Here is a 13,427-nt window from a genome sequence, read left to right on the forward strand (position 1 = left end):
ACATTCACTGTAGAGAGAGAAAAGTTTGTTCATCATAATCAATACCGAACAATAACACTAAATAAGCGTATTCTCTACAGCTATTTCAATATGCTTATTATGATGCACAGGTATTTAAAATACTTAAGATGTTATTAAACTGATATAAGCTGTTCCTAAATTTACCCACAAACATTAAGGTAAAAATAAGACTCACTTAATTTATACATTAGTTCTCTGAAATACTTCTATCAACTTACGTTTTCATTTATTTTTACAGGTTCTACTTGCCAACAATTATTCAGCACAAAAATGCTATGTCCATTTGTTAACAGATTGCCAACATCTTTTCTCCGAAGCTATGAAGATTCAGTGATGAGGATGTATATGGAATACTGCCCTTTCATGGCTCGATTTATGTCCACTATTTCAAAGGTTCCGTATGAAGATCTTCCTGGTGAGTGATACATCTGTTGCATAAGAAACCAAATTGAGTGAAAAGTAATGAAACAATTATAAAAAAAAGCTCAAATTACCTGTTGAACTAATAATAATAATGTTCAAGGTATACAAGCGATGAATCATTTCTAGGTCTTACAATTACAACTAACAATGTGTCAGGCATACACCATCATGACGTAAACCTTCCTGTTCTGAGAATGTTAACGAAACACTTATTGGATATCTTATTGGTTAACAGTACAAATACAAAATGACAAGGCATTTCAGTAACTTTTACAGATTTGTTAACATAAAACGTTCGGATTTACGATATTTCTTACTAATTCTTGATTTGGAAAATACTAAGCTTCCTTGGATTTCGGGGTGCGATATCAACAAACGTTTTCGACATAATATTTATTCTCACTTAGAATACTTCGGACATAATAACCTTCTCGAGTGCAGAAGGGAAAGGCTATTCACATACTCACAGCGACGTATTACACTTGGGTCGAATATGTGCATTTTTGATTAAAACATTATTGAGAGAAAATAAATATGTAAAATACAACTGATGTAAAAGCTCTGTTGATATGTTTGGTATAATGTGCGTAATAAGAAGCGGGCCACATTTAAAAACAAGTAATGAAAACATTTTGTAAATGTAAAATGATGTAGGGATGGCAGTGCCAAAGAGAATGCAAACAAAAATATAAGGATGATACAGCTATACAAAGATCATCCCTACATGATTTTCAATATTAAAATTTAATGTTACACTGTAAAATGCAAGAGCACAAAATGGTTACGAGGTCGGCCAATTCGATCGACCTCTTAGCGAGAATCTATAATAGCCTGTAATAATCGAAACATTTTTTGACTCAACTTGATTTTCCTTGCACGAAAGTCCTAGGCTCTTAGTTAAACTACGTTGATGCCAACCCTGACATGACCATGATATCATGGTAAACAAACTGCGTACCAACAGCCAGGAATATATAGCTTTCAAATGCAGTAATATTAAAGTCAAATATGCTTTTTACAGTGTAACATTAAATTTTGATATTGAAAGTCATGTAGGAATGATCTACAGTATGTATAGTTGTACGTAGGTTTAAACTGACGTTAATGATAAAGTAGTTGTAGAATTATTTCGACTGAAACAAGAAGAAGAAAGATGAACAATTTGATGGTTGATCGCTGTCTGGTTTGGTATCTTAGGGGTGGTTTCTTTCCTTGTTTTTGGGCTTGTTGGGTAGAGCTACGAATGAAAATGAGTAACAATCATCTTCTAAAATAAAACGCTCTGTCACTGTTGATTTTTAGAGTGCATATTTGTATTATGCCTATTGAGTACCTTGGATATCCCTACATATACATGTAGAGTCTACCGACTATGATATTTGCTCATAGGAAATGTACACTTAGTTTATCTTACTTCATTTGAAAATATGAATTTAAAGTTTTTTCAATGATGAAAGTTGTTGGTTTTAAATCCTAAGAAAATTATTAAGACTTCGAATGGTTCATTTGTTACCCACTGTTGTCAGTTATATACAACGTTTTAAAAGTATAGATGCAATTTTTATGCGTTTTATTGAAAATCAGTGTTTGATATAAATTTAACTAAAATTTTTCTAGTCGTTTGATTAATAAATATTTTCAGTGGTTAAGCATCCTTTCGAAAATACATGAACCAAATGCTCTTGTTTTTCTTCTCTTACTCAGCCCAGACAAAGGAATGGCCTTTTCTAGGTGTCATCAAACCTAGTTTAAAAACTGGAAGTCTGGGATTAGAAGAAGACATTATTGAAATGGAAAAAACACAGAAAACAAAAGATAAAAAGACAGGTAAACTCTAAAATTTTACGATGGGTAAGATTATAACCTGTTATAAAATATTATGTAATTCATAAATATACAAAATGAGCCAAGAGAAACTATGCTGCGAAAAGCAAGAAATTGAGTATTATTTCCTATAAACTACAGGAGCTCAAATTGCGCTCTATATGCTTCCCATGATGCCTTCCCATCGAATTCCTGTGGCTTCCTTCGTACTAAATCACCTCTGTTGCTGACACTCTGAAATGTGACTTCTGACAGGACTGAAGATGTCTGCATTAGGGTTTAGCTGCGGGGTCTGGAAGGGGCTTTCCATTGTCTGAGGCTGATTAGGTCCATGGCTAATATATCCTCCTTGTGTAAAAGACAGTAAATCATCCTTTAAGGTATTTAATTCACTTTGAAATTTACTAAGCTTTTTCATTTGTACTTCTTGTTTCCTTTCTTGTTCCAATTGCCACTGCTGTAGTCTCTCTTCTTGTTCATTTTCTTTCTCCTCCATCCACTGCTGTAGTCTGTCTTCTTGTTTCTTTTCTTTTCCCTCCAACAATTGCTGTAATCTCTCTTGTTTATTTTGCTGTTCGAGCTGCCACTGCTGTAATCTCTCTTCTTGTTTCTTTTCTTTTTCCTCCAACAACTCCTGTAAACTCTCTTCTTGTTTATTTTGCTGTTCGAGCTGACACTGTTGCAGGTTTTCTTGCAACTGCTATTGTCTCTCTTCTTGTTTCTTTTGCTGTTCTTGTGTTGCTGCCATCAAATCTGCTAAGCTGTAGTTTGATTTGCCACCTCTCGTTTCCATCTTCTTCTTCTTTTTTTTTCTCTCTTTCTTATCCCACTTCTGATACCAATTTTTACAGCCCTGGTCGTTTGTTAATTTCCAGTATAAATTCTTCCCGAGGAACTTCAGCGATACAAGTCCTTTCGTTAAATGAAACTAGTTTATTCTTTCTCAATACAACTTTGCAACACACAGAATTTCCACAGTCACTTTAATTTAAACACACGCTATAATTCACAACGACTCATGCACTTTACTTACGGTCACTACCGTTCGCTTGATTCAATTATCTGTCTCTATATCTCTCTATGTGCTCTCCTATCTCCGCCTTATTTGTCGGGCTTATATACTAAAATATAGGGCGCCTAGAAAAGACTAGAGTTGCCAGAGAAAGTCATGACCCTTCTAGTATCTCATGACGTGTTACCAGCGTCATGGGAGTTCCGCTGTCGTAACAATATGCTTGTAATCCAAATGCCCTCAGAGAAGAATTTTTAAACAGGAGTTTTTCCTTACAGGACGTTTTTTTCAATAGCAGTTAGATCAATAGCCTTTTTTTCTAATAGCGTGTGGTTCACCAAATATTTTCTTGAGAGTTATCTTTTCTTTTACAGAGACAGCTTTTCTTATTAAAGAACTTCTAATACTGTCCAGATCACGTTTGGATTATTGTGTAGTTTTCAGTCTGCTTTATCACATTGAGTTATCATACGCGTTTTAAAATTTTATGGGCTAAAGATTATACATTTACTAAAATTCGTTGTTATCAGGTTTGTTTGAAAGGTAGAACTTCAATATTTGTTTATAATTTTTGTAGTTTATTTGATACAAAGTTGAAAAAAACTGAGAAAATAAAGCGTCATATAAGAAGGAAAGTGGCATCCGTTGTTACCCTTGGATTGTTTAATGACAAGCCTTCTTAGAGTAATCAGCCCTGGATTGTTCAAAAATGATTCTTGTACCTATAGTGAGTTCGTAAGTTTGATTTGTTACTATTTTCTCAGCAATAATGGACATTTAATTTACCCAGTAACGAGCATCATTAGAATAATCAGCTTCTGGGTTTGCCTAAGAACGAACCTCTTAATAGTAGCGAGCTTATTGGTTTATTATTCTGTAGTAACTAATATTTTAGTAACAATAACTTTTATTTATCCAACAATGAAAATCGCTACATTATTCAACTAAAACAAATCGGATACAGTGCGGAAATGGCTAGCAAAATACCCATCAGAATATGATAATGTATTGAGATAACAATGTAAACTAATTTTAAGGGTAGTTAACTTCAAACCAAACAGCTCTTGTATCACTAGCCCTGATGCAATCGTTAAATATTGGCCGAAATAAAAAGTTTGTTATTATTATCTGGAGAATAACGGTTGTTTATTCTAACGTTAGTGCCATAATTTAAATAGTGCAAAAAACAATTAAAATAGTTTTCAGTATTAGTGGTTGTCCATGTATTCAGGCCCCCCAGTGGCACAGCGGTATGTCTGCGGACTTACAACGCTAAAAACCGGGTTTCGATACCCGTGGTGGGCAGAGCACAGATGCCCATTTTGTAGCTTTGTGCTTAACTTCTAACAAACAAACTCTAACAAACCATATATTCAGCTAACTCGGAGATTCTTTTAGGGTTTTTGTAGTTTCAACTGTGAAGTATTAACTTGAAAATAAAAGATATTACTACTGATAAAATTCGTGAGACGTGGAAAAGTTTGAATTTTTTTATAATGTTTTATGTTAAATTTATAGTGTCAGCATTCTGTTATGAAGATTTTTTTCAAGAGCAAATTGCCATAAAGAAGAAAGACCATTCTTATCGCATCTTTAGGAAAGTGAACCGAATAGCTGAAAAATTTCCTCTTGCGCAAGAAGACAGCATTGGTACCCCATTCATCACAGTGTGGTGTAGTAATGATTACCTAGGAATGAGCCGACACCCAGAGGTTAAAAAAGCAGTTATGTAAGTATATAACGAAAGCTAAGAAGGTAACATTTTATGTACTGAGTGTCAAGTAGATAGTACTGTCGTTAACAGAAGTTGTGAAGAAGATTATATAAACAGTTGAAGGAGAGATATTGTTTGGTTCGAAGTATACGACATATCATCGACGTTAAAAATTATCGAGAGTAAGTTTGTGAAATTCAGTTTTGAGTTAACGTATTTATGTTACTTAATCAACAATTACGAATAGACTTTAGTTATTGACAATGTTCATTTTTGGTTTAAACTCTTGCGGGCAGTTTTCCAATCATTGCTGTTTACAGTTGAAGGAGAGAAGGGAAAAATGATTGTAACAGGAATCCAGAAGACAATTTATTATAGAACAAAAATTAAGAAAATTGTGTTGTGAGCAGCGTAATACAAGGAAGTAAAGAAAAACACGAATGTATAGTAATGTTAAATAAATAGTAATTAGGACTAAAGGCGAATATATAGGCAATTCAGTTTTTAAAAGGTTAACATTACTGAATTGCACTTTGTTTTTGTTGAAAAGTGGTGATTAAGGAGCCTAAATTTGCTTATGAAACTTTTTTTGATATTCTCTTTTTTTATTGTTAATATTTTATAGAAACTGAAGACAGACCCTAAAGTATCTTAACACTTTCTATTGTTCTCCATGTCTTAGTTAGATTGTTTACAGACGTGGTGGTATAGCGAGAGAACCTAAATTATTTGGACGGGGGTGTTAACTTCCCAGAGTGTGAATCTGAGGATTCACGGTTCACAACCCGTTGCTGCACAAAACGCACTCCGCATTTTACGGTCATGAGTGTGATATAACAGTGACTGTCAAATATCACTATTTGATCGGGCAAGAGTTTTCCAAGAGTTGGCGGCAAATACTGTTGATTAGTTGCCTTTCCTCTAGTCTGTGAGCTCAGAATTAGAAACGACTATGTATAGTACGCCCTTGCGAAACTTCCCTCGAAATTGTGAACAAATAAACAAACAAGCCTAAATTATTTTATGGAACCTTGTTAAATACGAATTTTATTAATGCTTATATTCTAGTGAGGCTGTTGAAAGACGTGGTTGTGATGGTAAAGGAATCTAAATATATTATGAGATTCTGTTTGTATAAATTATGTTAATTCTGACAATTATAGTGAAGCTGTTGAAAGACATGGTTGTGGTGCTGGCGGAACTCGAAATATATCCGGAAATTCTCCTTTCCATGAACTTTTGGAGAAAGAGCTCGCACTTCTACACCAGAAGGATGCGGCTTTATTATTCACCTCATGTTTTGTAGCCAATGACTCGACCTTGTTTACTTTAGCTAAGAGTTTACCAGGTATGATTATTGAATTTAGAGAAACTGGTAGCGGTGCTGGAATGTACCACTGATGTCATATTGCATATTCTTTAAAATGATTATCACTTGAGAATTTCTGAGAGCGTTGGGGGTATATTTAGTGTGTTTTATGTAAGACGAAGCAGTTGCTAAAGAGTATTTGATGTTATCGTTTCATTACTTAATATATGGTTCACAAATAATTACCATGACAGCAAAAAGCATATTAGTTCCCTATTGATGTCATGTCTTTATAAAAATGATTTTATCAGTTGAAGGGGGAGGGGGGGATTTACTGCTGAACAGAACCGCAGCAATCATGAAAGGAGTGACACGCACACGGAAAACTAATAATTGCGAGAAACACCAGTATATACCAGGAACAAATATAATATGAGGGTTTACGTACACGGATTTTACTGTGCTATTTTTTTTTGTTTTTTTGTATTGACGTGACATAAATAGTTTCAGATACTTGTTTAAATCTGAAAATCGTTTATAAGGCGTTCTTAAGAAAACAAACAACTCTTAAAGAGACCTACATTGAAACTTCAAAAACAGGTTAATAATAACAACGTGTTGTATTTTCATCAGAGTTGAAGATTAAACTAGAATTCGAACATTTTCCCTGGTGTTTTCTTGTGTTTTAGAATACATTAGAATATATGTACATATGGATTATCACATAAATAAATGTATGTTTTATATCTCGTACCCCATACAGAGGTAATAAGTTGGGACCAAAGAGCTACTTGTAAGTGCATCGTACCTCGGAACATAATATTTATCTTTGTAAGATCTGAAGTTGCTGAAATTAGTTACGCTTCTTCTTTTCTATACTCGCTAGGGCATTGAGGGCAAAACTTGTTTAATTGGAGCTGACAGCATTTCATTACTGATTTACGTATTTTTTATAAAATTGTTTTATGATGCTCTCGATCCTAGAATATGGTCAGAAGCCCCAAAGACACCCTTCTGATGCAATGAATATTTGCATCAAGAGGAAAAGCATTAATATCATTCACAATTAACTGCATTATAAATCGAAGTACTTTTACATCTGGATGATGAAACTTTGGTAATACCGACTTATAACTTCTTGCCTCATTATGAAATTACTGTTATCGAACTAAAACTGAACGACACTGAACTTCAGAAACACTTGGGGAGCTTATGAAACATCAAACTCTACGCATATTGTGTTAAACACATAAATATATCAAATCAGGCTACTAAACAATCACATTTCACAGAGAGGTTGCACAAAGTGATTAATCATTAGGGCAACTTCGCTCTTCTTTTGAAGGCTTTTTTTACGACTGTAACATAAGAATATATATTTTATAAGACCACCAATCTCTGGCAATGAAAGAAAAATTAACAAAAATGTTTTTAAGATCATAGTAATTTCTTATTAAGAAATTAAAAGAATACTTATGATTTTAATGATACGCAGTTATTCACGTCAGTGCGATAATGATCGCTAAAATGCTTATGTCATTAAACATAATTATGTGACTAGTCACAGCGATCGTTTGTGATTTCCGTGTTAATCTTTCAAAGGTTGTCACGTGTTTTCTGATGCGGGAAATCACGCCTCAATGATTCAAGGTGTTCGGAATAGTGGAGCTTTTAAACACATTTTTCGTCATAATGACCCAGAACACCTGGACCAACTTTTGAGCAAAATCCACGTTAATGTTCCGAAGATTGTGGCGTTTGAAACTGTCCACTCTATGACAGGTAGGAACATTGTTTGTTGTTAAGAAAATAGCTATATAACGGGTTACCTATGCTGCGTCTTCCCAAAATTAAGCCCTCAAGCTTATTTATTATCTCTGTATAAATATCTGTATCTGTGAATAATAACTAAAAGTAAGATTAATAAAACCACGGAACCTGTTCTATGCTGTCACAGAAAGTCCGATTCCACTGTACATTTAATGATAAAAATGCAATCTTTATGTAATCAATAATAACTTGTTTTCTCTGTTTCTTTGTTTTGTTTTTTAATGGTGCTGATAGTGTTTCCTTTTGTATTCAATTATTGTAGACCATATCACTAGACTTAAACTTGATTTAAAGTTTTGTGGCACACTGGTATTTGTATTAACTGAATAATTTACCCTGAGTTCAATACAAGTTCTCTGTTGAACTATCTATTATTAAAACCACACAAAATTCGGAAAATTAAAGACCTGAGTATAAAATTACGTTCAAATGCGATAATTAATAGGCTATTCGTTCAAGTTTTTAAAATTACATAAGTAAATGGTTAATTTTATATTGCTCTTTTATTAAACAGTTAAAACAGTGCTAATTTTGAAACGACAATCATTTGATCAAAAATATCAGATTATTAATTTTGTAAACATTTCTCCTTCTTTTGAACTTATAACAATATAATTCAAGGTTTGATCCCCATTGTATAACTTTGTACTAAAACAAAACAAACTTCTTTAGAGTTGTTTGTTAAGAACCAAGCTACGCAATGGGTTTTCTGTGCTATGACCACAACGGGCATTGAAACCAGTTTGTTTGTTTCTAAGCGTTATAAGTTTTCAGACTTACCGCTGATAGTTGACTAGATCAAGAAACAAGAAAATTTCTGGAACGAAAGACCCCTAGTATCTTATTTTCATATACAGTGCCTTACACAAGCATTCACTCCTACAACTAATGTCACATTTTGATGAAATAGAAATAATGTACATTTTTTTTTAACGAAGTTGTTTTATTTGACCTTTCAAACTACTCTTTTTCACCTGAACTGATTTAGGATTGCTGTATCAAAGGGGTTGAATACTTATGCAATTGAGAATATTCTAATGTTCTTTGGAAATCTAACTTACTTATATAATATCGGCGTTTTTTAGCTTTCTCAGTTGGGGGTAGATTGTGTAGATTCTAAATATAAAGTTCCATTTGAAAGTGTCATGATTGAAAGGTCAGACGGCAAAAAAATGTAGAAACTTTGCAGGGGTAAATACTATTGTAAGGCACTGTACTAAGTAGGAAGATATTCTATTATGCGTGTGAATTTGTTTGTTTGTCTGCGAACTACTTTTACAATTTTGGAGCTAGCAGGACCAAACTTGGAAAGCTTACTTACTATCTGGCGATTTTGAGGTTTCATTATTTATATGAATTGGCTTCTCCCACCTAGGGAAGGAGGGAGGGAGGCTAAAGCGTGTCCGGAAAGTCATCCAGGCACAATAAGAGTCAAGTAATAGGTTTCCAGGGTTGCTAAGTCGCTAAACTCTATTGTGGCATTGGATTTTGTATTAATCCCCCTTCGGGATTCCTGGGGCGCAGTTTTTGAAACCGTATTCATATCCTCACTAGCTAGCTAGCAGGAATGAACTTAGAACACAAGCTTAGATACTTCGGGCGGGTATCCTAACGGGTCTTTTTGTCTATTACTGTCCCCCTCTCCCTTGGGATAGTTAAAGAAGTAGTCGAGGATAATGGAAGAGCTTGATCGGTCGGTAGATTGAGGCCTCTATGAATCAAAAGCATTTGAAACCCGCAGCGTAAATTGGGTATTTTATGCTAGCGTTTTTAGTATTCGGTTAAGGAGGAGCTGGCTATGATGTTGTGCAAACAGTGAAAGGATTTGTGAAGGCTTTTCCTTTAAAATAAAGGAATGCAATGTTTATGGTGTATTTTGTGGTTTATGGCATTTTGTGGCATAAAGCTACTCAAGGGTTATGTACTTTATCCGTCCCTAATTTTGAAGTGATAAACTAAAGGGAAGGCAGCTAGTCAACGTCGTCTTACGTTTATTAGTAAACCTACTGTTTCGAATAGTTAGATTGTACTTCTTTGTTTGTAAACACTTGCGGCACTAGTGAATTATCTATGCCTACAGACAGTTATGAGCGGGAACCAATTGAAAACGAGCTGCTAAAACCAAATTATGATAGGATGTGCAACGTATTTATCAGTTAGTGTTACCGGAACAACAGTAGAAACCTCTTTCAGAGACGCCATCTTCAGTTCTATTCTATTACAAAAACAAACACACTTGAAAACAAACAACTTAACTCAATGCAGAATGACAGCCGCATCTTGTCAAGTAGGACTTCTGAGCGAAAGTGCAGCAAAATATCAATGGCTTTTCACAATTTTGGTCCTTTAGGTTATATTTTTGGATTAAAAAATGTGGCAGTGTGTTATAATAGACCCTTAACATTACATTTATGTAAAAAAAAAAGTCGCTTCGTAACACCTTAAACGTTTAAATATTGTTTTTGCTTCTCTAATCTTCGTTCAGAAACATTGGATTTTTGTTTAATTTTACGTTTTTTTAACCAAAAAGGCACATTATAGGTTAAACGGCCAGGTGTCAGAAACCACAAGTTCAGACATAGCTATTCTCCAGATTAGAACTTCTACCCGAAAGGAGGGCACTAGTTAGCAGCACTGGAAGCTTACCTTGGAAGAAGCGGGATTAACTGTCACGGCTATAATACCTCTCCACTTACACACACAGTTAAAAATATGAACCATGTTTAGCGGCATTTCGCGGCTCGAACCGTGGTCTTTAAATTGTGTAGCAAATCATTCGAATTTGCTCAGCCGTTTTCACTTAATAATCGTCAGAGCTCATAGTTTAAAAACTATTTGTATTAAATAATATTATTGAAATGTCATATGATCATACTTTTTTTGCTGAAAAAATTAATTAAGCCAGTTATTAATAGAATAATTAAAACTATTGCTAGTCTTATTGCGTGATTTTTCATCACTTTCGCTAAAATAAAAGGAAAGTCATGTTCACTAACTCTTCTGTTAAACACTATACAGGTTATACATATATATAATTTACAATATTCTGTTTACTTGTGGACGTTTAGGAGCCGTTTGTCCTTTAGAGGAAATGTGTGACGTCTCCCACAAACACGGAGCTCTCACCTTTGTCGATGAAGTTCATGCTGTAGGTTTATATGGAGAAAATGGTGCTGGAATTGGAGAACGCGACAAAGTTATGCATAAAATGGACATAATCTCAGGCACTTTAGGTAAATTTTCCTACTGAACATGTATATATATATATAGACATCTTAGGCGAGTAAATATATATATAATTTAACACAATTTATTTAGAGAAGCACTTTAGATAAGCTTGCCACTTCAACTTTAGTGTCTTGAACTTGTATATTATATAATATGGGAGTTTACCTATTCCACCTTTGATCTTTATCAATATGTGAACAGCACTTTAGCTAAGTACCTAGTATAACCTTTAGGATATTTGTTATAAGATACGTTAGATAAGCGTGTTCAGGCCTAAACGTGAGCAAACATAGTGTATTTTTTAGAGCAGCCGCACTTTATAAAACGATGTTTCCGGTCCCATGTTTCTCAGTTGAATACCGCAATTTCCATTGCAACAACTTCTGCAAAGGACGACGAGGTGATTTTTAAACCATACTTCTTAACCAACTTTCAAGACATCCTCGTGGTCGTCGGCTTCTAATATTACAGTTACAGCAGACCAAAGGCATAAGAGTCCAATGGAGCTGTATCTAGGGGCTTGACAAGCATGTAGCCGAAAAGGATTGCTGTGAATCCTGTCCTTCAAACATTTTTCTGATTTTTAGGTGTATTGTAAGTTTGTGAATTTTTACCTTGCAAGCATTCGTCAAATTCAACATGGTTACTGTACAATGACATTCGCCCAATATCACTAAAAATACTTTTTTGTGTCAGGGGGTTCTCTTTCGTGACAGTAGTCTTCACTTGGTGGATAAGACCGTTGTTCCAAGTTTTTTGAGGTCTCGTAGCTTGTTGCTGCCCTAAACGCTGTACAGTATGTTATTCCTCTTTTACCATAATATACAATAAACTCTATGTGTTAGTCACCATAGGAAAGTTTACCTATTCCAACCTTGATAATTATCAATGCTGATGGCATTTAGCGAAGTACCTCGTCAAGTCTTCAATATATTTATAGTAATATAGTTTAAGTAGCCTGTTCAGTCCAAGAGTAAGCACTCTTAGTGTACTTTAGACAAAATATAAGTTTTTCTACTACAAACATGATTAATGAAAGCCATCTAAAGTAAGAACTAAGCACAGTTTTAAAATATTTATGATAAAACACTTCGGGTAAACTTGTGCAATCCAGTCCTAATATATTAATTTATTTAATCTAGAAAGCCCCTTCTTTTATTACATTACACCTAACATAATCTCAAGCGACTTAATTTTAACAAGTTGGTACACTTCTGTAAATAATATTGTAACCTTATTTCCATCACCAAGCTCCTCAGAAGCAAAATGTGTAAATATACAGTACTGTTAGGACAAAGTCAAAAATTAGATTTCAGGCTACTTTTAAAGAACAATGGAAGGTAAATCACAGGTGAAACATCAAAATTTTATTATTCTTCATAATCTCAGCGGAAGTGCTTGAATTCAGCAAACAGTTAATATTTTGTCTGTCCCCCTTTTGCTTTAATAACTGAAGACAGTCTTTCAGGTATTGTTGTAACATATTTAATCAAAGTGTCCTTTGGGATTTTACTCCAAATGTCTCTAATACACTCCCATAAAACTTCTTTGGAAGTAACTTTTGATTTATCAAATCCCAGATCTACTCAGTTGGGTTGAGATCGGGGTTTTGCGGCGGCCATTGCATCATTTGAATGATTCCAGCAGCTTCTTTCTTAGCTAAGTAATTTCTGCATAGGTTGGATGAGTATTTGGGGTCATTATCTTCCGACCATAACACCCTTTCCAATCATCAGCAGTCCAGTTTTGAACCTTTTATTTCGGTCTCTTGGCAATATTTGGAGATCGAAGTGAAGGTTTTTTAACTGACAAACAACTAAATATTTCATTCTCGTTGAGTCTTCTTGATACTATAGATCTGGACATTTTTCTCTCATTTGGTAAATGGTCATTTATCTCATGCTTGAGATCAGTGGCAGTCTTCCTTCTGTCTCGAAGGCTGCATAACGAAGATACTTAACATCAGTATCATTGAGTTTAGGTGTTCTGCTCTTCCTTTCCTATTTTCAAATTTACTTGTCTCGGTCTCACGATCTAGGATGTACCTGACAGTGTTTGGGGAGAAT

General features: G+C 34.4%; 1 protein-coding gene across 1 annotated transcript in view; it reads left to right on the top strand.

Annotated features, from left to right (window-relative positions):
• Positions 1 to 291: 291 nt before the first annotated feature.
• The window catches only part of LOC106467175 (5-aminolevulinate synthase, erythroid-specific, mitochondrial-like), an 18,014-nt gene continuing 4,878 nt past the window's right edge, over positions 292 to 13,427 (top strand). Inside the window, exons 1-6 of the mRNA XM_013927496.2 lie at positions 292 to 436; positions 2,149 to 2,271; positions 4,799 to 5,009; positions 6,158 to 6,342; positions 7,906 to 8,085; positions 11,202 to 11,366. Of these exons, the coding sequence (XP_013782950.1) occupies positions 292 to 436; positions 2,149 to 2,271; positions 4,799 to 5,009; positions 6,158 to 6,342; positions 7,906 to 8,085; positions 11,202 to 11,366 (1,009 nt within the window). The remainder of the gene's footprint in view (positions 437 to 2,148; positions 2,272 to 4,798; positions 5,010 to 6,157; positions 6,343 to 7,905; positions 8,086 to 11,201; positions 11,367 to 13,427) is intronic.

This window comes from Limulus polyphemus, unplaced genomic scaffold (genome assembly GCF_000517525.1).
Source record: "Limulus polyphemus unplaced genomic scaffold, Limulus_polyphemus-2.1.2 Scaffold2516, whole genome shotgun sequence".
NCBI classification, from domain to species: domain Eukaryota; kingdom Metazoa; phylum Arthropoda; class Merostomata; order Xiphosura; family Limulidae; genus Limulus; species Limulus polyphemus.